We start from the raw sequence: 26,116 nt of genomic DNA on the forward strand, positions 1-26,116 counted from the left end.
GGGGGTCCTTAGGTCCCTGCGTAGCCCTCCTTTATGCAGGCACCCTATTCCCTCCATGCAACCAGTGAGTGTCCTTGCATGAACGCAAGAATAAGCAGGCCATGGACTTCAGTGTCCCAGGAAGGTAAATAGAAAGATCAATAAAGCAGAAAGTGCAATGTTTTCTTTGTGTGTGTGTTTGGGGGGAGGGGGGGTTAGGGGAAACCCAGCAGAATGGGATGGGTGATAAGAGTCAGATATGGTGGGGTTTCAGAGCACATTAACAGCAGACCTGGCAGCAAGCAGGATGTGGGAGACATTACTCTGGCTTTGTGCTGCCTCTCTGGCCCTCTCCTCCTTAACTTCTCTGGCTGATGCGTCTCCATTGTAAGTATAGGCCGTCACCCACACCTACCTGTCACTGACGGGACCGCGGTTTTCCTAGAGGACCCTGAGCGCAACGTTGGGGGCTGATGTGCAAGGAGGGTCGCGAGTTTGACGTATTTATTAGAAGTATTCCACTATTCCATAGGATAGACCAGGGTTCCCCAATTAGTTTTCCCCAAGGGCCGAATCATGTCTAGGGTACCGAGCCGAGGGCCACAACTTTGCAGGGGGCGACGCCGGCGTTTCCGCTACTCCAGCAACAGTTCAGATACCAGGTCGACTAATAGGCTTGTTTACATTGGGGAACGTTTGTACTGCTTTCATAGAGATGGTGATATGGGAGTACACTGTTTGAAGTCATTGTCCTGTACGGTCAGGCCTAAGGTCTTTTTGAATATAATTCAGATATCGTCGTCGTCGGGTGAAAATCTTGTATGTCCAAAACCGTTCGTTTTGCATTTATCATTTATTAAATTATTTAAACTAGTGAAAACAGCCGATCTACAAGCACACAACGCCTCGCACCGCGAGGCGTTGTGTGCTTGTAGATCGGCTGTTTTCACTACTTTTGTGCCATGGCCTTGTATAATTTGCGAAAGAACGTACACATTTGGAGATACAAGATTTCCACCCGACAACGACGATATATTAGTGTTGTTGCTGCTCCTATACCACCATTATTACTGGGGTTGGTGTGGGCCAGACAGTAGTCCCCCCGCGGGCCGCAAATGGCCCGCGGGCCGCCTATTGGGGAACCCTGGTATAGACCGTCACCCACACCTACCTGTCACGGACGCGACCGCGGTTTTCCCAGAGGACCCTGAGCGCAAAGTTGGGGGCTGATGGGCAAGGAGGGTCGCGAGCTTGACGTATTTATTAGAAGTATTCCACTATTCATAGGAAAGGGTACAGTTTCATGACCGTAAACCAATATTATTGAGTCACTTTATTATAATATGTACACGTTAAGAAGCATATTTGGAAAAGTAAACGTATATCATGTATTTTAGGAATAGCTTTGTATGCTACTCAGCTTTCCATTTTGCAAAAATGCCTAGATGAGGAACCCATCATGATATAAAATGATGAGAGGCACTCTTGCTAATTTCGTAAGAGACTCGTCGCCAATTGCAAGATATTTAAAAGTTATTTGGGGCCATGATGATGACCTCTTCTTCCCACTACTAGACTAATAAGGATTTATATTGTCTGTGTAATTGTTTACAACCTCAATTATTCACGTTTGGCAAGATCGTGGTTCCACTAGTTTCACTAGTAGGCCAAGAGGCATTTTCAGAAGTTAATTTAATGTTTTCCATTTAATGATTTCCTTTATCGGATGTGATGTAGGGAGCTCGCGACCCTCCTTGCCCATCGGCCCCCACCGTTGGGCTCAAGGTTCCTGGGAAAACCGCGGTCGCGTCACTGACTCATTTTTGGGGGTCTTGTGTAAATGTCTCCTTTTTACTTTTATTATTACACAAGACCACTCAAAACAAGGATCTATAATAGAGAAATGTCAGCCTTCTGAAGTCAGAGTTGATTGAAGTCCAGTGGGAAGTTTCCACATTCAGTTATGATGTGGGGTGCTATGGTATCTGCATGTTTTTTCACACAATATTATAGATATAGATTTCCGGATTGTCATTGGTGTCTGTTTGTACGTATGGCCAGGGTCACTTTGGCCAAGTTTCCTGGGAAGCTTAAAGGGGAAGACCACCCATTTTCAATATTGAACTATGTCATTAATATACCTTAGAGGAGTTGTGTGGAAATAGAAAAAAAGTTCCCCCCCTTCTGTGTTGCCTAGAACTGGAGGAAAATCAATCCTCCATTTCATTTTCTATCTAAGTCACATGGTTTCATGTCGTTGCCGTGTCTCTTGCTGAACCGAAGGCTGTCTTTTGGCCAAGAGATTTGCAAGAGACAAAAAACCACGTGACCTTCATTGACAATGTCTCTAGGAAATGTTGATATTATTATATTAAAGGTCGTTCTGACCCAGTAATTGGTTGAAATAGGCTCTCCAGCCGTGCTGAAATGAGCTTGACAGCAGATGGTAATAGAAGATTTGAGAATGGATTAATGAATTGGAAATATCAGTTGTGCAGCTATTTTGCATGGGAAGTTCACAGAGGTATTTAGTAGGCCTATAAGTCTGGCTGATCATCTGGGGGACCGTACCTATGTTCCCCAGGTTCTATGTTCCCCATTACCCCCCGCCCCCCCCCCCCCCCCCCCCCCCCCCAAAAAAAAAGGTCCTATGTTCCCCAGGTTCTATGGGGACCGTACCTATGTTCCCCAGGTTCTATGTTCCCCACTTCCCCCCAAAAAAGGTTCTATGTTCCCCAGGTTCTATGTTCCCCAGGTTCTATGTTCCCCACTTCCCCCCCAAAAAAGGTCCTATGTTCCCCAGGTGCTATGTTCCCCACTTCCCCCCAAAAAAGGTTCTATGTTCCCCAGGTTCTATGTTCCCCACCCTGCTCCTCAAAAAAAGGTTCTATGCTCCCCACTAAACCAAACTAGAAAAGAAAATTTCTAAGAAATTTTAAGTGTGCCTGCAGCTCGCTAAGTTTGTGCAACCTTGTGTAGCGGTTGGTGTTAGTGTTTCGTTTTGAGAGGGTCGTTCCCCCTGAAAAACACGTTTTGGCATGAAACGGTTACGTTTTGCGCATTTGTGGTGCCCCCTATGGCTCGAAGTGGAAATGCTTTTGGGTATATGTTCAGTATAGCGCCCCCCACTTGTGGTTAAAATTTGGTGTTGACTGGATGTTTCGTTTGTGATTTATGGCTACTTCTTACAAAACGGGCTCCTCCCGCTAACTTTGGAACCCTGTTACGGAAGAACGGTATGGACTATCAAAATATCGTTTAAATATGTTTATCGCATGAGTCCATAGATCGTGTGTATCGATTTTTGTGACATTTGGAGAAAATATGTAGGAAAAGGAGCAAAAAGTGTGTTTTGAAGAAAATTCAAAATGGCGGAAAATCTATCCTGACGCAAATGGGCGTGGCCTATATGAGGAGATGCGTCATGACCCAAGGAATCCAGGGAAAAAGGAATTTTAATTTTCCGACCCACGGTTCAAGAGTTACAGGCCGAAAGGTAAAGTGGACTGTTATAGCGCCACCATGAGGCCAACTGACGAAATTATTTTTTATTTAATCCTTGATATCATTATAAATCTCCTCTCCAAGTTTTGAAACTGTAGCCCCTATGGTTTGCGAGAAAAGAAATATTGAATGTGAGTTTTTGCGATTCCCATTATAAGTAAATGGGTAAAATTAATTCACTAATAAATTAATATCAATTAAACGATACAACTTTTCTCTTAGAAAAGTAATAGCAACCTATTCCCGGCCGAGCCGCACGTTTTGATGTATATATTGCGGCAGTGGCGTAAATTGTGCGGCAATTATTACGAGCAGAAATTTGCAAGAACATTACTGACTTACTGACTTACTTAAGTATGGCAGATTACAATAAGTGTTTTGCCATTGCATGGCAGGCACACTTAATAAAGGTTCTATGTTCCCCGCTCACAAAAAAATGCAGGAAATGGTGGGCGCAAACCAAAAATGCAGGTAATGGTGGGCCCTGGGCAATTAGCCTTCGGTATATCCTTTTCAATAGAGGCATGATCAACATTAGCCATCATCTGCAGTTTCCAGGTGCTTTATTTATAAAGCAGATAAGACAAGTGTTTTACACACAAAAGTAAATAGGCCTACAATTATACAAGCTGAAAGGACAACTTCACCCATTTTCAACTATCATCATATAATTGGTCTTCACTAATGCTAATTATAATATGGTATAACTTTTACTCTGTGTATCAGAGGAGGTCTGTGGACACTACCAGTGACATAACAATTGGTGGCCCCATCTTCACTTAAAGTGGCCCACAGGTTAACATCAGAATTCTGATATATTGTTGATTTCAGCTGTCAAAAAACACAAATCCTAATTCAGTTGCCCAGTTGTCCAGGTGCCCACATGTCCCTATAATGAACAGATGTCTCCACCCCTAAGTGCCCACTCGACAAGGTGCCCACTTGTCCAAATGCCCAGTCATCCCAAAAATATGGTGCCCAGATTTCCCTAGTGCCCCCCTGTCCCACTATATAGTATTTGTAATTGTTTCTTGCATTTTTGTATGAGCGGGGAACATAGAACCTTTTTTTAGGTGAACGGGGAACATAGAACCTTTTCTTTGTGAAATCAGGTGGGGAACATAGAACCTGGGGAACATAGAACCTTTTTTGCGTAAGAGGGGAACATAGAACCTTTTTTATAGGGGAAAATGGGGAACATAGAACCTGGGGAACATAGAACCTGGGGAACATAGGTTGGACCCTGTTCTATGTTCCCCACTTAACCCCACAAAAAAGGTTCTATGTTCCCCGCTCAACTTACAATAGGTTCTATGTTCCCCACTTATCCAAAAATGCAGGAAACATTCCTTTATAATTATTAATAACAACAACTCAAAACACCCAATAATGGGGAGAGATTCTGAATGCTAGTGGGACAGGGGGCACTAGGGACATCTGGACACCATACTTTTGTTATGTCTGGGCATCTGGACGAGTGGGCACCTGGACATCTGGGCAATGGGGACATGTGGGCATTTGGACGAGTGGGCACTTAGGGGTGGAGACATCTGGGCACCTGGGCAAGATGTCCCACCATTTCCTGCATTTGAGTGGGGAACATACTTTTTTTGTGGAGAACATACAGTAGATCCTGTTTTTGGTTGAGAGGGGAATATAGAACCTTTTTGTGGGGAGGGTGAGTGGGGAACATAGAACCTGGGGAACATAGGGTGGACCCCATGATGGGATCATCAAATTATTGGCTTAGGAATGCAACAAAAACAAAATAATCTCTATGAATTCAAGGTTTAAATTAGCCTCCTGTGTGCGTAGTTAGGATGGGGTCTACGTGCCTGTGTTTTAACATCAGTTATTATGGTGGTGCTTGAAGACACATATATTTTCTGAGCCTACTTGGTGTAATAAGGCTGAGAACCACTGGTCTATATCAAGACTATTTCTGCCACCGCGCACACCCGTCTTAACCCACCGAAAACGTCACGTGCATGCACATTGGCGCACGTGCGTGGGGCGTTCATGGGGCGTCCCCCCACTTCCAAATGTAGCACTACAACACTGATTAGACATACTTATTATGTGTCTTCATGATCCATCTCTCTCTCTCTCTCTCTCTCTCTCTCTCTCTCTCTCTCTCTCTCTCTCTCTCTCTCTCCTTCCTGTCTACAGGCAGGTGTTGTCTGCTCCTAACGTGTTGCGTGTTGGATCTCCAGAAAACATCTTTGTGGAGTGTCAAGATTGTACAGGAGGAGAACAGAATGTCCAGATCATCGTGACGGACTATACGAATAAATCAAGGCTGTTGACGTCCACAGCTGTAACCATTAACAGTGCCAACAACTTCCAAGCAATGGGACAAATTACGGTACACTAGAAAAAACCTTTTTGTGCCCTGCAAAATGATGTCAGTCTATTTTGAAGTCTCAACCGAACTTTAAGGGCCCTATGTCCATCCATGCCTAATCCCTTATCTGTACACTTCTTTAAGGACCCTATGTCCATCCATGCCTAATCCCTTATCTGTACACTTCTTTAAGGACCCTATGTCCATCCATGCCTAATCCCTTATCTGTACACTTCTTTAAGGACCCTATGTCCATCCATGCCTAATCCCTTATCTGTACACTTCTTTAACTTTAAGGGCCCTATGTCCATCCATGCCTAATCCCTTATCTGTACACTTCTTTAACTTTAAGGGCCCTATGTCCATCCATGCCTTATCCCTTATCTGTACACTTCTTTAACTTTAAGGGCCCTATGTCCATCCATGCCTTATCCCTTATCTGTACACTTCTTTAACTTTAAGGGCCCTATGTCCATCCATGCCTTATCCCTTATCTGTACACTTCTTTAACTTTAAGGGCCCTATGTCCATCCATGCCTAATCCCTTATCTGTACACTTCTTTAACTTTAAGGGCCCTATGTCCATCCATGCCTAATCCCTTATCTGTACACTTCTTTAACTTTAAGGGCCCTATGTCCATCCATGCCTTATCCCTTATCTGTACACTTCTTTAACTTTAAGGGCCCTATGTCCATCCATGCCTTATCCCTTATCTGTACACTTCTTTAACTTTAAGGGCCCTATGTCCATCCATGCCTAATCCCTTATCTGTACACTTCTTTAACTTTAAGGGCCCTATGTCCATCCATGCCTTATCCCTTATCTGTACACTTCTTTAACTTTAAGGGCCCTATGTCCATCCATGCCTAATCCCTTATCTGTACACTTCTTTAACTTTAAGGGCCCTATGTCCATCCATGCCTTATCCCTTATCTGTACACTTCTTTAACTTTAAGGGCCCTATGTCCATCCATGCCTTATCCCTTATCTGTACACTTCTTTAACTTTAAGGGCCCTATGTCCATCCATGCCTTATCCCTTATCTGTACACTTCTTTAACTTTAAGGGCCCTATGTCCATCCATGCCTTATCCCTTATCTGTACACTTCTTTAACTTTAAGGGCCCTATGTCCATCCATGCCTTATCCCTTATCTGTACACTTCTTTAACTTTAAGGGCCCTATGTCCATCCATGCCTAATCCCTTATCTGTACACTTCTTTAACTTTAAGGGCCCTATGTCCATCCATGCCTAATCCCTTATCTGTACACTTCTTTAACTTTAAGGGCCCTATGTCCATCCATGCCTTATCCCTTATCTGTACACTTCTTTAACTTTAAGGGCCCTATGTCCATCCATGCCTTATCCCTTATCTGTACACTTCTTTAACTTTAAGGGCCCTATGTCCATCCATGCCTTATCCCTTATCTGTACACTTCTTTAACTTTAAGGGCCCTATGTCCATCCATGCCTTATCCCTTATCTGTACACTTCTTTAACTTTAAGGGCCCTATGTCCATCCATGCCTTATCCCTTATCTGTACACTTCTTTAACTTTAAGGGCCCTATGTCCATCCATGCCTTATCCCTTATCTGTACACTTCTTTAACTTTAAGGGCCCTATGTCCATCCATGCCTAATCCCTTATCTGTACACTTCTTTAACTTTAAGGGCCCTATGTCCATCCATGCCTAATCCCTTATCTGTACACTTCTTTAACTTTAAGGGCCCTATGTCCATCCATGCCTTATCCCTTATCTGTACACTTCTTTAACTTTAAGGGCCCTATGTCCATCCATGCCTTATCCCTTATCTGTACACTTCTTTAACTTTAAGGGCCCTATGTCCATCCATGCCTTATCCCTTATCTGTACACTTCTTTAACTTTAAGGGCCCTATGTCCATCCATGCCTTATCCCTTATCTGTACACTTCTTTAACTTTAAGGGCCCTATGTCCATCCATGCCTAATCCCTTATCTGTACACTTCTTTAACTTTAAGGGCCCTATGTCCATCCATGCCTTATCCCTTATCTGTACACTTCTTTAACTTTAAGGGCCCTATGTCCATCCATGCCTTATCCCTTATCTGTACACTTCTTTAACTTTAAGGGCCCTATGTCCATCCATGCCTTATCCCTTATCTGTACACTTCTTTAACTTTAAGGGCCCTATGTCCATCCATGCCTTATCCCTTATCTGTACACTTCTTTAACTTTAAGGGCCCTATGTCCATCCATGCCTTATCCCTTATCTGTACACTTCTTTAACTTTAAGGGCCCTATGTCCATCCATGCCTTATCCCTTATCTGTACACTTCTTTAACTTTAAGGGCCCTATGTCCATCCATGCCTAATCCCTTATCTGTACACTTCTTTAACTTTAAGGGCCCTATGTCCATCCATGCCTAATCCCTTATCTGTACACTTCTTTAACTTTAAGGGCCCTATGTCCATCCATGCCTTATCCCTTATCTGTACACTTCTTTAACTTTAAGGGCCCTATGTCCATCCATGCCTTATCCCTTATCTGTACACTTCTTTAACTTTAAGGGCCCTATGTCCATCCATGCCTTATCCCTTATCTGTACACTTCTTTAACTTTAAGGGCCCTATGTCCATCCATGCCTTATCCCTTATCTGTACACTTCTTTAACTTTAAGGGCCCTATGTCCATCCATGCCTTATCCCTTATCTGTACACTTCTTTAACTTTAAGGGCCCTATGTCCATCCATGCCTTATCCCTTATCTGTACACTTCTTTAACTTTAAGGGCCCTATGTCCATCCATGCCTTATCCCTTATCTGTACACTTCTTTAACTTTAAGGGCCCTATGTCCATCCATGCCTAATCCCTTATCTGTACACTTCTTTAACTTTAAGGGCCCTATGTCCATCCATGCCTTATCCCTTATCTGTACACTTCTTTAACTTTAAGGGCCCTATGTCCATCCATGCCTAATCCCTTATCTGTACACTTCTTTAACTTTAAGGGCCCTATGTCCATCCATGCCTAATCCCTTATCTGTACACTTCTTTAACTTTAAGGGCCCTATGTCCATCCATGCCTAATCCCTTATCTGTACACTTCTTTAACTTTAAGGGCCCTATGTCCATCCATGCCTAATCCCTTATCTGTACACTTCTTTAACTTTAAGGGCCCTATGTCCATCCATGCCTAATCCCTTATCTGTACACTTCTTTAACTTTAAGGGCCCTATGTCCATCCATGCCTAATCCCTTATCTGTACACTTCTTTAACTTTAAGGGCCCTATGTCCATCCATGCCTAATCCCTTATCTGTACACTTATTTAACTTTATTTGTCTTTTTTACAATTTTGAGACATATAGGACTATGTTTCACACAAAAGCAGGATAACAAGAAAAAATCTAATACAAAAGGCAGATCCAATACCATCAATACCAAATTAAACAAAAGATTACACAACAATATACTAGGACCACTGTTGTTCTTAATATACGTAAACGACATGTCATCTGCTTGTGACTGCAATCTGTTTCTGTTCGCGGATGACTCGGCTCTCCTAGTCTCCGGCAGAGACTTATTGCAGGTTGAAAAGGCCCTTAACTGTGAACTTAACAAGATCTGCACCTGGCTCAATGACAACAGACTCTCAATTCACCTAGGCAAAACTGAATGTATCCTCTTTGGATCTAGTCAGAAACTTAGCCTAGTTGAGAACTTCACAATTAAAGTAGGTGACACTGTGATAGAAAGAAAAAACTACATCTGCTACCTGGGTTGCATCCTGGAGGCTAACCTATCCAGTGAAAAAATGACCACCAAGGTAATCAATAAAGTCAATCAACGAATTCGCTTCTTGCAAAGAGTTGCCCCACTGATCAATATTAAATCCCGAAAGACACTAGGAGGTGCTCTTATTGGGCCCCTCATTGATTACGGAGTCCTAGTCTGGTATCGCGACGCCCCAGCTGCCTTAAAGCTAAAGCTCCAAACAGCCCAAAACAAACTAATTAGGGTTGTGCTTGGTCTCCCTCCTCTGACCCACCTTACCGAGCATCACCACGAAAGCGTGGGGTGGCTCAAAGTAGCTGACAGAGTACAGCATCTTGCAATGGGCCTGGTGTACAAGATACACTACACCTCCAAGATTCCCATGTACCTGACAAACTACTTCTTAAAGGTCAAGGATGTTCACGATCATAACACCAGAGGCAGCTCCACTAATCATCATCAGCGTAGATTTAACACTAAACAAGGCGCTAACTCGTTCTCCTGCTATACCATCAATATGTGGAACGCCCTTCCACAAGCCCTAAAGGAGAGCAAATCCCTAGCCTCCTTCAAAATTGGTATGAAAAGTCACCTTCAGACAGCAGCTACCCGTGACTTGTAAATAGACTAAGCCCCCATGCTCCCCCCCCCCCTTTTCTTTGTATTCTGCCTTTTGTATTTGATGTTATGCTTTTGAAACTGATATTATCCTAGATAAAGTACTATGTTCTATCCGTCTGTCTTTCAATGTTATATGAGATACTTAAAGTGTGGTTCCTGTGGAAATAAGCCTCGGCTTTCTAGGATCTCCTTTTAGTTGACCTTGTACCAGTGATTTGTACTGTCATGAAACTGTACTTTTTTCTATTGCAAACTTCTAATAAATTCTTCAATCAATCAATCAATCAATAACAACAACAACAACAACATAGTCTGGGGGCCAAAGCTGATATTGAGACATAAGCAGCTTCTCTGGGTAGAAGCTGCCAACCTATTCAGTATTAATCTTTAACCCCTTGGCATGTGTTCTAGCCAATGAATGTGCAACCATCAAATATTGAAGCTAGGGCTTCTAAAAGTCACCAGAAAATGAATTCAAAATGCCAACCACCTTAAAACGTCTATGGGTAGGCCTACAACACAAAGGTTGTCAGCTTCTACACAAACATTTTTGAAGCACTTTTCAGTTTTGGCCCCCTGACAGGGCTTTTACTTCTAAAAGACTATTTATACATTAAAGTTAAAAAAAACAACACAGAAGCAGTGCTCTTCCGAGCACAGGTCTCCGCCAGACCAGGTAGGTCGGTTATTGTGCCCCCCCCCCCCCCCCCAAAAGAGTGTGATACAAGCACCAAATTTTGCACAAGGTTTCCTCTGGACCTACTTTTCCCAAAAAGCACGTTAGCCACTCAATTTATTTAAAAAACTATGATTTAGTGATGCGTCATCACTTTTCACAGTAGTGTGGGGGCTATTTTTAGCCCAAGGAAAGTTTTTGTGCAAAACAAATGCTTGCATTGTATTCAGGATCATGAAAAACCCCTAGTTTGACCCCTCACTTGCTACTTAAAGCAGATTTATGTTTTTGTATTATTTTACTGTATAGAAAGTCAATGGGACCCCAACCCTTAAAAATAAAAAAAATAGTGGCTAACGTGCTTTTTGGGAAAAGTATGTCCAGAGGAAACCTTGTGCAAAATTTGGTGCTTGTATCACAAACTGAACGATTCTTCCAAAAAATAGACTTAATTTCCTAGACTTGCAGAGACAAAGAGGAAGAAGACAATCTGAATACTACAATTCAATGCCACTTTTAAAAGCAAATGTCCTCTCCCTGTACTGGTTTTAGATCCCCTCTGGTACATTTAAGAAGGACCCCAACTTGAAGCAGTTTGTGTTCCTCCAAGCTCAGTTCCCAGGACGACTGCTGGAGAAAGTGGTCCTGGTCTCCTTCCAGTCTGGTTACATCTTCATCCAAACAGATAAGACCATCTACACACCCGATACTAGAGGTGAGTCCACGTGAGGTGTTATGTGCTTGTAGATCTGCTTTTTTCACTAACTCTGCTCTAAACTTTGCACACTCACTTCTTGAGGGCAAAGCAGAACCTTTTCTCCCATTGTTTTACATCGGCGCCACCAGGAGGCTGCACAGGTTTACCAGGTTTACCAGTGAGTGGTGGGCTTGCGCATCCCCCAAAGATTCACAAGCCCAAGTACCCTATTCATATGGATACTTTAAACCTGTGTGAGCGCACGCATCCCATTCATTTCCAACTGAGTCTTCCTGCATAAGGGTGCAGGAAGACTGGGCACCTAAACATTGTGGGCACCTCAATGTTAAGTTGGATGAAATTATTTCTGTTTGTGGTTCTATATGGGCTGTCAATAATTTTGACCAAAAATAGCTTGCAGCAACCTCTAAAAAAATACATTTGAATAGCCAAACGTATACAAATATTATGGTTAAAAAAATAACTAAAAAGAACCAAGATAGCTAATTTTGGAGAACCATGAACTTTAGTTCAAAAATGTGGAATTATGAACTATGAAATTAACTAGTTCATTTTATAAGTTTTGAACTTGAATTTGAACTAGTTTGTGTTGAAAGTGAACATTCCCAACCCTGTTATTGTTGCCTTCTGTGCCTCGTTGATCTATTTTGTATTTGATTAAAAATAATGCAAATTATGTCTTTAAAATAACTTTTATGGTTCACTGTAAAAAAAAGTGATTGATCAATGTTGTCTGTCTGTCTGTCTGTCTGTCTGTCTGTCTGTCTGTGTCTCTCTCTCTCTCTCTCTCTCTCTCACTCACTCACTCACTCACTCACGCACGCACGCACGCACGCACGCACGCACGCACACACGCACGCACGCACACGCACACGCGCACACACCTCTACAAACTCAGTTAATTTCAGGGTGTTTGGTGTGAACCCTGGCATGGTGCCCATTGAGAGGGATTGGAACGATGCTAATGATGACCACCCTGAACGGATTTCTATAGAGATCGTGGTACAGTATCTTCATATTTAATGATATCAGCTGCATAGCTGTAGCTACAGCGTGTGTCAGGACCTGTGCTACTGGAGCACCATATGTTTTCTAGGGAAATGCATAGTGTTGCAGTGGGTTTTCCATTATTTATTCAGCATTATGATATTAGAACCCCCTCAGGTACCACTGGTGGTCCTCGGACCAGCTGGTTGAAAACCACTGCTCTGGTAGAATCAGGTCAACACATTATTGTTATCACCCAGTGTTAGTGGACATGAGACACAGCGTATAGAAAAGTATTTACCTGAGATCATGGGACACCAGTAAGACTCCCTAATAGGGAGATAAGCGACCGTCAGGTCATATACACAAACATTAGAAGGCAATGGTAGCCAATCGTAGGAAGGAATATGGGAAATGGGACAGATCCATGTTGATGACATGACTTTAGAGATACTGTGTACCGCTTTGAGTGATTTTAGGGCAAAATCTGTAAGAGCAGTGTCCAAAAATGTGTTTTGCAAGAATCGGCCTCATGATGGCTAGAAGAGGGCCATGTGAGAAATGAGGGGTGGAGATTGTGGTTTGGCAGCCAAGGAGTGTGTGTGTGCAAAGTTTGGCATGGATAGGGGCAACAGTGGCGGAGATATGAGTAGGGCAAAAGTGTGGCGTGACATGTGACGGATAGACTGACTGACAGCCGGGGGAGGTTTTGATAGTAACTGCGACCTGACGGTCGCAATTAAACCCTGGAGGACTGTGGTCAATTAGTTCTCATCAGAGCATAGCTAATGCTATACAATATAAGAGGGGAGCTTGTTTCATTCCAGCTGTTCAGCTGTTCTGACGTCTCTCCTGAATTTGTCAGCATGTCTCGTCACAGACAGTCATAGATACAATTATACTTCAGAATGCTAAAACAAAATAAAAACTCAATTCTACCCACTTGAACCCCAGCATGCCTGCCTATTCTGTGTAGAACATTCTCCATGAATAACAGATCAACTTTGCCCAGTTATCAACATGCTTTGTCACAAGTGAATGAATTACCCTGTAATGGTCGTTTAATGGTTGTTCACTATTGTTTTTAATTCACCAGACTCCTGACGGCATCGTTTTGCCTGTGGGGACTGTTGCTTTGAGGTCTGGGCTCCACTCTGGACGCTACGACCTCCCAGAAATCGTCAGGTGTTTTTTCCTTTTCTTACAAGTGACAATTTAAGGACTTTTAAGACCGTTTAATACCTCAAAGAAAGAAAAGAAAAAGACCAACAAAATATACTATAAAGAGATTTGACAAAAGATTTGAAAATTTACAATCTAATCGCTAAATGTAATGCCTCAACTCCTACCATTCCAAATGCTTGTCAGTCCCCAGTTCAAATATGGTTATTGCGGGGGTCACAGCCTGAAAATGTTGAGAACCACTGATGTAGGACAGAAAGTTTCCAAAGATGTGTGACTTGGTGCTATCTTTGTGTCACAACATCTTTTGGTTAAAGGAGTAGTTCACCCCCAAAATGACTTTTTTTCTATTGATTAGTCACGCCATGGAGAGTAGAGTTCAATAATATTTTTTTGTTTTTGTCGCATTCCTAAGAGAAAAATTTGTCTCAGATGGGGGACCCGTTTCGAAACGGGTCACCATCCGGAATCAATGGGGGTAAATGTATTGTTATCACATGTATTGTTATCACATCACATCTTAGGAATGTGACAAAAAACAAAAAATATTATTGAACTCTACTCTCCATGGTGTGACTAATCAATAGAAAAAAAGTCATTTTGGGGGTGAACTACTCCTTTAACGGAGTTTAATGTGTGCGTGCGTGCGTGCGTGCGTGCGTGCGTGCGTGTGTGTTGCAGTGTTGGAGTGTGGAAGGTGGTGGCCCGGTTCCAGAACATCCCTCAGGAGAGCTTCTCGGCTGACTTTGAGGTCAAGGAATACGGTAAGAGTTTTTATGCAGTGGTGGATAAAGTACTCAAGTTTTTTACTTTAAAGGGGTGCCATGATTTTTTCCCCCTCTAAAACATGATTATCAGCAATTATGATTATACTAGGAGGAAGATTTATTCCAAAAATGTGTACAGAAAGAGTTAAAATTTGGTTTTTATGTGGCCACACCTACCTGTTCATTAGTATGCCTGGTTGTCATGGTGGGTGGTGACCCAGCTGAAGTTAGCCACACCCACGTGTGTTGGGTGAATGGTAATTAGGGGAGGGTTTGATTCTATGATGTAATTGTATCTGTGTTTTTGGACCGGCACTTTTGACCCAAAAGGTGGCAGCCTACAGGAAAAAAACAAAACAAATACAAAGAGAATACATAATTGCTCCTAACAACCACACCAGGGGGGTCTAATGAAGTACTGTCAATCTCCTAGACACATGAACACCAGAAAAAGTACAAAACTTTGGCACCACATCTTTAAGTTTGTATAAAGCAAACATGAAATATGAATGAACGGATGAGTGAATTTCACATCCCTCTCTCTACTAGTGCTTCCTAGTTTCGAAGTGAATCTGATCCCTGACAACTCCTTATTTTACGTGGACAACGACCAACTACACATCTACATCAGAGCCATGTAAGTGAAATTGTTATCGTCTTTATATTTATTATATACCTTTTATTGAAAGTCTAACCCCTTGAGATGTATTATCTTGTTTTCAAGAGGGTGCTTAACACAGAAATACAGACAATACAATAGACAGAACAATACAACAAATACATCCGTGCAAACATATAGCAGACACAAAAACACAATCTCTCCCGAAACTGTCCGCTCCCACCTGATCACCCACAGAATGACAGACATCATGCATTAATGTATCCATGAAAGCGAAATGAACTAAAGAAAACATAACCTTTTATCCGTCTGTAAAAAGTGTCCTCTCCAGACCATGAATGCAGTTTTTACTATGGTGAAAGAAACACAAATGCCCCCCTCTATCCATGCCGTACCTGAAGGCAGCGTTCAAGATAATTGCCTTGTCCAAACTCTCCTTAACTTGAATGCAGCATCTTATGTTGAAATAATTGCCCTCTCTGTGTAGAAATCCATACCACATCTCCAGCATTCACTATATAAGCTTAGTTTAGTGTGGTATCAAGTACCAGAAAATAGCCGACCTCCAAGCTCACAACGCGTCACAGTGCAACGGGTTGTGAGCTTGAAGGTGTGGTATTTTCAATATTTTCACCAAAGGCCCTTTTAGAAATGTCATCCCCTGCCTCTCTAACATTCTTGGTGTGTTGTATGATACTCCATTACTTGAGCTACTGTGGATGCTCCTCGTCAAATATTGCTTAACTACAAGTTAAATTGTCCTGTCAAATGTGTACTTGAGTTTAATAAAGTGTGGATGCTCATTGTGAAAATAGCTGATCAACACGCTGCATTGTGACACGAAGTGTTGAGCTTGTAGGTATTGAGTCGAAGTGTGTGTATTTTCACTATATTTGAAATAGAACATAAGTGGTTCATTCATAATGAATTGTCCCCTTCAAGAAATGGAGTCAAACATAGTATTTACCATGTATAGACAAATTGGTACCATATTATAATGAGCATTAATGAGGAACAATTATATGAAGATAGGTTGACATGTTCATGCATTCATTATTTAATTTGGTCTGCATTGTGACCAATCAAATGTCTTTTCTCTACCTCTGCTTTCAGGTATCAGTCAGGTAAAGAGGTGGAGGGGACTGCCTACGTGGTGTTTGGAGTAGTTTACCAGGATGAAAAGAAGAGTTTTCCCCCATCTCTTCAGAGAGTGCCGGTTAGCATAATATTGTCAAATGCTGTCTGTCTGTTAGCATAGTGTCCTCTCTTTTTGATTTCTATGTTTTTAATGCTGCATTTAAACTGTCAAGTGAAAGTGGTCCTATTCCGATCTGCTCGCATGTGGCACAAACTGGATAATACAGTGGAATTGATAGAGAAGATAAAGTACTTCTCTCCAAACCTGGCCAATGTATAATTTCGACCATAGGTCGCAGTTAAAGGGCCATTTCATCTCTGAGACAACCCAATCTTATTTTATTGTTGTTTGGGACACGATCAACACAAGTTAACACAAGTTATTTTTTGTGTTCAATCTGTGTTTTTAGATATTTTAGTATTTCAGCATGTACTATATAGTGATGCGTTTTGCATCACTGATAATAACAATAAAATAAGATCAGGTTGTCCCAGAGGTGAAATGGCCCTTTAACTATGAAAACTGTCCGTCTGTGAGTGAGTAACGCCTCAATGTCTATAGCTGCTGACCTGTATGTTGACATTGTAACATCACATCGTTGTGACATCACAAATTTTTGGCGTACACCGAAATTTAGGCAAGTGTCAGCATTTATCATTTCAACGTGACTTTGACGTTGGCGTAGGGTAGGATCAAATCTCACGTCAGGTTCTGAGGTGGTGTAGGATTCATCTTACACCTCTTATTCCATTGTAGACATGCGGAGCAGCATTGTCTATACTATCTGACTCATGTATCCACTCCAAAATATATAGCTAACACACTGTGAAAATATAACATTTTATAAAAGCATAGGCTATCATGGATATGCACGCCAAGTTTATTTCCAAGTTACAATGACAAGCAATCTAACACAAGTGCTTTAACAGTCATTCAGATAAAATTGCCGATCTGCCATCGGCAAATCTTTTTTTTCTGGGATCTCCCACATATGGAGATATCCCTGATGTCATCAATATTGAGCCCATAGCTTGGAATGCCCATATATGGATATATTGTGTGAGTCTCATGTGGTCTATAACATAAGATCAGTCATGTCCATATTTGGAAAAATATTTTGTCCACATATTGTCCAACTTAAACAACCAACGGCAACTCGAATCACACTTACAAATGAATTCTGTCCTGTCGCTTTTCGCCCTTATTTTTACTCAAGTGACTGCCAAAGTAACATGATGCATGTTTTAGGTGGTAAGAGGTGAAGGAAAGGCCATCTTGCTGAGGAGGCACATCACAGATGTTTTCCCCGATATCATAGATCTGGTGAAGAGCCACATCTTTGTGTCTGTCAGTGTGCTGACAGAGAGTGGTAAGGAGGAGAGAGAGAGAGAGAGAGAGAGAGAGAGAGAGAGAGAGAGAGAGAGAGAGAGCGTGTATGTTTATGTTAACTTTTTTGGTGCCATGATTTTTTCTCTTCAATGTCCCTTGATGCCATGGTCTCCATAGACTTCCATGTAATTTATAGTGCACGGATCATGCACGCCCATGCCTAGATGATGCACCACGTGTGTGCCCACTGTTCACAGCTTTCAAACAAAAAAATCCACTTGGAAATCCATTCAGGCATTCATGATTTATCAGCCATTATGTTTTCTTCAGATGTAAACAAACATGGCTGCCATGTTTGAAAGAATGGGTTGGTATGGGGGTTAAACATGCAATTTCGTCATCGCGATCATGCCTAACACATTTCTGGAGGTCCAAAAAACTTTTTTGAAAAAAAAAAAAAAAAATTGAAAAAGAAATTGAAAAAAAAAAAAAAAAAAAAAAAACTGCCCAAACTCGGGAAATGTTTGTCTGTAACTGTGTGAAACTTGAAGACTGAATAACCTTTGCCTGCTCTTTCAGGCAGTGAAATGGTGAAGGCAGAGCTGAAAGGCATCCAGATAGTCACATCTCCTTACACCATCCACTTCAAGAAGACACCAAAGTACTTCAAGCCGGGAATGTCCTTTGATGTTTCGGTAATAATAATAGCTCTGATTTATTGCATTTTTCTAAGTACCCAAAGTCACATTACATTAAACTAGAATTGAAATATTTCAAGTGAAGTCGTTTTTCTTTAGCATAACAAAGAATATTAAATTCGGCTACACCAGTGTACTTGACTGTTTTGCATTTTTGTCTAATAAATTATTCAATCAGTCAATTTACTCTGCTATAATTGCGACCTCCCAAAAGTACAAAATATTGGGTCAAACATTTTGTACTTTTACTTGTAACTATAAGTGTCGATGCCAACACTTTTGTGCTTTTACTCATTTTGAATTCCGGACTTTCACTTGTCCCCCCAAGGGCCCCTGAGAGCCAAGGGCCCCTGGCACCGGCCCCACCGGCCCAATGGTTAATACAGCCCTGATTAGGAGGGGCACAAAAGCAAAAGCAGGGGGAAATCTCGCTCAGAGTGCGCGATTTCTACATCTTTGCAGCGCGAGTGCGCCATCCAAACGTGCTGTGAGCCTATAGCTCCGACCGGCCAAAACTTCTGTCGGAATTTTCGAGCGCTTCATGATGACGTCGCTTTAGGACAGTTTTGGAACCTGTCTATTGCCTGTGTAGCTTTTAGCTCCACAGCAAAAATTTGGAAGGAACCAAGTTCATTTAGAAAAGATTTGGTCGCATACCCCCATCTAATAAGATTTTGTGCCAGGGACGTCGCCATATTCTAAATTAATCATTATTCATAAAATTGTGACGCCATACTAACACATTCTGCTGGGGGACCCCTGGGACCCCACTTATTTTGATAACTACCTTTCATTACTTGGTGCATGGTTTGAACGGTCAGTTCAGCTGTTTGTTATGTGCTGTACGTTAGGTTGTGGTTCTGAACTCTGACGACTCTCTGGCTGTGGGCGTGCCCATCCGGGTGGGTCCTGGGGACTTGCTAGTGAGAACGGCAGGCAATGGCATGGCCACGGTCACCGTCTCTACAGTAGCAGGGGCCTCACACCTGGACATCACCGTAAGTCTCATTGGGCAATTTGTTTATTTTTCTTTTAGCATAGTACCAGAATGTATTGTCACTCTCATGTCTATGTCTTTGTCTCTGTCTCTCTCAACATAGTTCTTATCACTACTGTATCCTTACTATTTCCTAGCTGCAGTTCATGCATGGGAACTTAAAGTCATTTCACCCACTCTTCTGTGATGTGACAAAGAACGTTTTGCGGGTGAAGTGTGCTTGAACCTCAAAGTGGGCTGTGTATGTGATTCCAGGCAAAGACCGCTGATAGAGCCCTTCGAGATGACAGGCAGGCATCAGCTGTACACAGAGCACCACGATATACTTCCAGAAGCAACAGCTACCTCCACATAGGTACAAAAGAAAGGAAATAAATCATAACAATATTGACTCCATGTGCTTGTGGTGGTGGGACCTAAATCCTGTAGACAATGTACTAGGTAGAGATAGAAGGTAGAGATGCGACGTTCACGAACGAAACAAATCTTTTGATCGGTTCTTTGAAGTGAACAATGGGATCTTGTTCGCGGAGTAGGGAGCTGTTCATTTGGGGGAAGGGGGGGGGGGGGGGGGTTAACACAAAAGCTCCTCCTTGCTACTCCACTGAGCACTGACTGAGTACAGCAGTGAGAGGGAGAGAGAACAAGGGGAGGAGCGATTTCATTGTTGCCTGCTTGTTTTTTTGAGGTGTTGCATGAATAACATTAGTCAAGGTAGCTTAAGTTACACACGTTTTATGATAAGGGTAAATACAAAATTGTGATCTCAACTGTCAGCAGAGGAATGTGGAGCCACCTTGTGGATTCATGTTTCAACGAATGCTTCTTAAAAATATGTAACTATACAATGAGCCAAATGAGCCACTCTTTTGAACAGCTCTTTTAAGTGAGCCAGATCCATGGCTCTGGCTCACTTCAAAGAGCCATACATTGCATCTCTAACCACAGGTAGCTTGCATGCATGTATTTAATCAACGTGTTTAAGCAGTAAACAAAGCAGTACTTGTTGTACATTTGTGTGATTGTTTCTAACATTTCAGATGTGGGCTCATCTGAACTGAGATTAGGAGACAACCTGGAAGTCAACCTGCACCTTCCCAGGCATGCAGAGCCAAACCAAGACATCACATACCTAGTGAGTTGAGCTGTGTTTGAGACCTATGTCTGTATGCATTTACTGGTTTACTGTTTCTGCTACTCTAATGGCTCTCAACGGTTTCTGGTCCCACTAGAAATCTTGAAATATGTTCAAGTTTCATGTTTATTCCAATGATTAATCAATCAATAATTGTATTCCTGCTTGGATCAATGGCCGTTCCTATCTTTCAATAGCAATGAAAACAACATTTTCAAGGTTTTAAAATAAAACACAATCTCTTTTTAAATATTAATGTTATATATTAACTATTCAAATTGTATTCTCATTCATGACTGCAGATCCTGAGCAGAGGCCAGTTAATCAAGAATGCACGTTTTAAGAGACGAGGCCAGTCCTTGGTGACTCTGTCACTGGTCATTACCAAGGACATGATCCCCTCCTTCCGTATCATAGCCTATTACCACACTGGAACTAATGAAGTGGTGTCAGACTCTGTTTGGGTGGATGTAAAGGACAGTTGCATGGGTTCGGTGAGAGAGACACACATGCTTGCACGCACACACATGCTTGCACGCACGCACACACACGCAAATTGCTTTCAAGTGTCAACTGAACGTTCGTTGTCTCAACTACTTTTGTTCACTTTAGTGTATGAAATTGAAGGAGGGCATGTACACCCTTTATACTGTAGGAAAACAGTATAAAGGGTTGTTATAATTCAAACACTAATTGTTATAATTCATTCTACCTCTCCCACTGTCATTCCCTTTCATCATAGCTGAGGATAGAATCAGCCAGAGATGTGACATCGTTCCAGCCTCGTAAGAAGTTTGCTCTGAAGGTCACAGGAGACCCAGAGGCCACGGTGGGACTGGTAGCTGTGGACGAGAGCATCTACGTCCTCAACAACAAACACCGTCTCACCCAGAAAAAGGTATTTTATGTGTTGAGGGCACTTCTTTAAATCTTCTTAAAAAGGTGGTGCTTCCCAAAATTACTATTTTGGATAAAACATTGTTAGCTAATATTCACTGTAACAATATTTCTAAAAACCTGTTTACCCCCCCTCCCCCGCCCCCCCCCCCCCCCCTTTTTTTTTTTTATTGTTTGTTTTTGTTAAGCCCTATCATGGTAACTAAAGTCTAAAGTCCACTGCAACAGACTTTGGCTTGTTCTTACCATAACCGTTGTGTACACAATGGCCTTTGTTTGCTTCCTCAAATCCTTGGTTCACAGCGCTAAATTGTTACTTCTAATTTAGTTCAAATTTATTTTGACCAAATTCTAGTTTATGTGGTTAATTCCCCCCTTATTGTATAATGAATAATGTTATGTATTGTGCTGATTTGCAGTGTTGTGTTTGTGTGTGCATCAGGTGTGGGACCTGGTGGAGAAGTATGATACTGGCTGTACAGCAGGTGGGGGGAAGGACAGTATGGGAGTGTTCTCTGATGCTGGCCTGTTGTTTATGACCAGCGCTGAGGACGGGACTCCATACAGGCAAGGTAAGGTCCTCCCCTCCACTTCCGTCCTCTACTCAAGGGCGGAATCATAGGGGGCGCCTGGGAGCTTGAGCGTACAGTTATGAGAGCCCATTGATTTTTCGCCGACAATTCCTAGCACTCAGTCGTTTTCACAAGTTTTCCCAAACTGGCCAAACTGCATTCCTGGCACTCGGCCGATATCACACGTTGGCTTTGTCCCTTACAGCGTCAAAGACCGCCCCACATCCTGGCTGTATGTATAGCTCTGTTATACTGTAGCCTACCAAGACGAAGACGCACCGTCTCTGCGACCCCTGTGCCCCACACGCTGGACCACTAAAACGGCATCGCTGCAGACTGCAGTCCATTGCTTCCAACTACATTGCACTCAGCCCGTGGCCTGCGTATGCAGCTAGACACTTTTAGCACGTTTTTTTGCTTTGAGAATCATGCTAAAGTTTTTCTCACGTGTGGAAATGGTCAACACACATGTGGAGGATTGTGTTGTCGGAAACAGCGCCTGCAAACGCATGGTGCAATTCTATGGAGACGACTTTGATGAAGCCAGGCTGACACTGCATTGTGACGTTTGCCTGGAGATGGCAAAGACCATGTGGACTCACATTCTTTGCTTATTAAGTAAAAGTATCAATACTGCAATGTAGATGTACTTCAATTCAAAATGAACTTGAGTAAAAGTACGAAAGTATTGGCATCAAAATGTACTTAAAGTACCAAAAGTAAAAGTACAATTTTTTGGAAAATAGCAGATCTACAAGCTCACAAGGCGTCGTGATATGATGCGTTTGGAGCTTGTAGATCGGCTATTTTCAAACAACCTAGGTATAATGGCTAAAGTGGTTAATGTGTGTTTTAAAATATTATAACTTATATCCGAAAAGTAACTAGTAACTAAGTTTTCAAATAAATGTAGTGGAGTAAAAGTACAATATTTGGATCCGAGATGTACTGGAGTAGAAGTAAAAGTATTGGAAATTGGAAATACTCAAGTAGTACAAATACCTACTTAAAAAGGGGCGGGGTCAAAAACGAGCACCCAGCTCAATATTGAAACTTCAACGTCCCTGCCTCTACTTACCGGTATATGGTGTATCTTAATTTAGACAGACATTTGCAAAGCTTGGATGGGAACTGTGGTAATCATGTATGCAGTTGATTTTGCAGATTGATTTGAAATGTTTGCCGATACAGTTCATTCAAGCGCCAGTCTATTGGGAGGCTCCGATATAATTTTTGGTTTATTGCTTGGTGGTTTATTCTGAGCTCATTCGTGCTTGAAATGAAATATGTATCTCTTTACTCATCCTCTAGCGCCACCCTCAGGTAAAAATTCCCAACAAAATATCGCATAAGATTCCAGGTTGAACTGATTTCTGTGACCCGAGTTACCCTTTGGCCCGTTTCCAGATGTAAGGGGCAGCATGGACTCTAGGGTGCAAGTGTAGTTTTATATATACAGTATGTGGGGCAGACTACTAACTAGGGGTGTAACGATACATTTTAACAGTGATACGATACGCATCACGATACATGGTTGACGATACGATACATGGATGATATGGGTTCATTCATGGATTCAATGATTTAAAATCGATATAGTAACTAAATCTGTGGTGAAATTAAATCTGTGTGAAACGTGTCAATAGTGCAGTTTTTTTTAAGGCAAAATCTTTTATTATGCATATAAATGAGTAAACAATGTGATTCTATAGCAAATACATGGACATTATATTCAACACATGGATAAACCCGCACCTTGACATGAACACAGAGATTACACACATTTATCCATAGACCAACAGTAGCTGGAATTAGTAAAAAAAGGTTATTAGACCACAGCATTTTGGATCAGTTGGAGAGGCTTAAGTGCACATGCCGGGAGGCCAGTGAGGAGAGAGTTACAGTAGTCAAGTTTTGATGTCTGGATGAGGAGCTGGGCTGACTCCTGGGTGAGGAAGGGTCTGATTTGACAGATGTTATAGAGTGTGAACCTACAGGACAGGGTGACTGATGCAATGTGTGCCTTGAATGATAGCTGGCTGTCCAGGACCACACCAAGGTTTTTAGCAGTTGGAACCGAGGTCACCAATGCGTTGTCTATGGGAATCGTGAAATCTTGCATGGGGCAAGACTTAACTGGGAAGAAGAGAAGCTCTGTCTTGTCTGGGTTCAGCTTGAGGTGGTGGGCTGACATCCACTGTGAGATGTCGGCCAGACATGTGGCAATGCAACCTCGGTGGCAGAGGGGGGGAAGGATAAAAACAGTTGAGTGTCAACGTCATAGCAGTGATAGGATAGGTTGTGAGCAGAGATGACAGCACCAAGGGATTTTGTGTACAGGGAGAAAAGGAGGGGACCAAGTACAGATCCCTGGGGGACTCCGGATAGGAGGGTGCGGGGGGGTGAAAGCAAACCTTTCCACGATACCTAGGTCGGGACCGTACCTATGTTCCCCAGGTTCTATGTTTCCGAGGTTCTATGTTCCCCAGGTTCTATGTTCCCCATTTACCCCCCCAAAAAAGGTTCTGTGTTCCCCTCTAACCCAAAAAAGGTCCCATGTTCTCCAGGTTCTATGTTCCCCACTTACACCCACAAAAAAGGTTCTATGTTCCCCGCTCAACTTAAAAAGGTTCTATGTTCCCCACTCATCCAAAAATGCTGGAAACATTCATTTCTAATTTTAATAACAATTCAAACCACGGTAAACACCCAATAATGGGGAGACATTATGAATACTAGTGGGACAGGGGGCACTAGGGACATCTGGACACCATACTTTTGTTATGACTGGGCATCTGGACGAGTGGGCACCTGGACATCTGGGCAATAGGGACATGTGGGCATTTGGACGAGTGGGCACTTAGGGGTGGAGACATCTGGGCACCTGGGCAACTGAGCACCTAAATTAGGATTGCCCAAATGTTGCCCCATGAGAGGGGAACATAGAACCTTTTTGTGGGGAGGGTGGGTGGGGAACATAGAACCTGGGGAACATACAACCTCTGGAACATAGGGTGGACCCCACTCAGTAACCCAAAGCATTTTACTGGTGACGTTTAGGGGTGGCCGTAGCTGGGTAGTGAGGCTGTCGCCGGTTCAACCCTTGGCTGTGTAATCCAAGTGTCCCTGAGCAAGACCCTTAACCGCTGACTGCTCCTCCTTTGTTTTGTATTTCCAGAATTAAGGTGTCCAGGCAGCGGCAGCGCAAGGAGGAAACGAGGCACCCTGGGTAACTATTAACCACTTAGTTGACCAGAGTCCCCAAGGACTCTAAGGTTCCTCCAGTTTTCACTCTTATGCTCTAGTACAGTGTCCCCAAGGACTCTAAGGTTCCTCCAGTTTTCACTCTTATGCTCTAGTACAGTGTCCCCAAGGACTCTAAGGTTCCTCCAGTTTTCACTCTTATGCTCTAGTACAGTGTCCCCAAGGACTCTAAGGTTCCTCCAGTTTTCACTCTTATGCTCTAGTACAGTGTCCCCAAGGACTCTAAGGTTCCTCCAGTTTTCACTCTTATGCTCTAGTACAGTGTCCCCAAGGACTCTAAGGTTCCTCCAGTTTTCACTCTTATGCTCTAGTACAGTGTCCCCAAGGACTCTAAGGTTCCTCCAGTTTTCACTCTTATGCTCTAGTACAGTGTCCCCAAGGACTCTAAGGTTCCTCCGGTTTTCACTCTTATGCTCTAGTACAGTGTCCCCCAGGACTCTAAGGTTCCTCCGGTTTTCACTCTTATGCTCTGGTACAGTGTCCCCAAGGACTCTAAGGTTCCTCCAGTTTTCACTCTTATGCTCTAGTACTCTCACCTTCCCTCTCTTTCTAGCTGGGGAGGAACTGGTAAAGTTTATGCACTTTTTTTGCTATGGTGTTAGGTATGCGTATAAGGTTTTCAAAAACCATCGCAAACAAATTGGGCTTGCCCCCCCAGTGGTCTGTTTGCTATGAATCAAATATTAGATAGGTCAGTATATTGTAGACCACTAGGGGACGAGCCCAACTTGTTTGCAATGTTTTTTTGAAAACCTTATACCCATACCTAACACCATGTCAAAATTCAAAAACGAGTTAACAAGGACATATTTCTAATGGTTTTTTACATATTAAAACCCAGTTTATAGGCATTTTTATCTCCTAGCAGCCATTGTGGACGCCATCTTGAAAATGATGCCTTTCTGGTAGTTATTTCTTCCTGAATTTTTAGT

General features: G+C 42.5%; 1 protein-coding gene across 2 annotated transcripts in view; it reads left to right on the forward strand.

Annotated features, from left to right (window-relative positions):
- The first annotated feature begins 269 nt into the window (after window positions 1–269).
- The window catches only part of LOC308307028 (complement C3-like), a 72,635-nt gene continuing 46,788 nt past the window's right edge, over window positions 270–26,116 (forward strand). For both annotated transcript variants that reach the window (XR_013963195.1, XM_080752120.1), the window contains exons 1-17: window positions 270–366; window positions 5,653–5,848; window positions 11,434–11,596; window positions 12,498–12,601; window positions 13,683–13,771; window positions 14,450–14,532; window positions 15,085–15,172; window positions 16,268–16,370; window positions 17,541–17,661; window positions 18,201–18,316; window positions 19,171–19,317; window positions 19,572–19,671; window positions 20,357–20,451; window positions 20,754–20,945; window positions 21,194–21,349; window positions 21,791–21,920; window positions 25,099–25,149. Coding sequence is in view for 1 of the 2 variants with exons in the window: in XM_080752120.1 (XP_080608246.1) it covers window positions 287–366; window positions 5,653–5,848; window positions 11,434–11,596; window positions 12,498–12,601; window positions 13,683–13,771; window positions 14,450–14,532; window positions 15,085–15,172; window positions 16,268–16,370; window positions 17,541–17,661; window positions 18,201–18,316; window positions 19,171–19,317; window positions 19,572–19,671; window positions 20,357–20,451; window positions 20,754–20,945; window positions 21,194–21,349; window positions 21,791–21,920; window positions 25,099–25,149 (2,014 nt within the window). In the remaining variant the exon portion in view is untranslated. The remainder of the gene's footprint in view (window positions 367–5,652; window positions 5,849–11,433; window positions 11,597–12,497; window positions 12,602–13,682; window positions 13,772–14,449; window positions 14,533–15,084; window positions 15,173–16,267; window positions 16,371–17,540; window positions 17,662–18,200; window positions 18,317–19,170; window positions 19,318–19,571; window positions 19,672–20,356; window positions 20,452–20,753; window positions 20,946–21,193; window positions 21,350–21,790; window positions 21,921–25,098; window positions 25,150–26,116) is intronic.

The sequence above is a fragment of the Nannobrachium achirus genome, assembly GCF_963921795.1.
Source record: "Nannobrachium achirus genome assembly, chromosome: 21".
Taxonomy (NCBI): Eukaryota; Metazoa; Chordata; class Actinopteri; order Myctophiformes; family Myctophidae; genus Nannobrachium; species Nannobrachium achirus.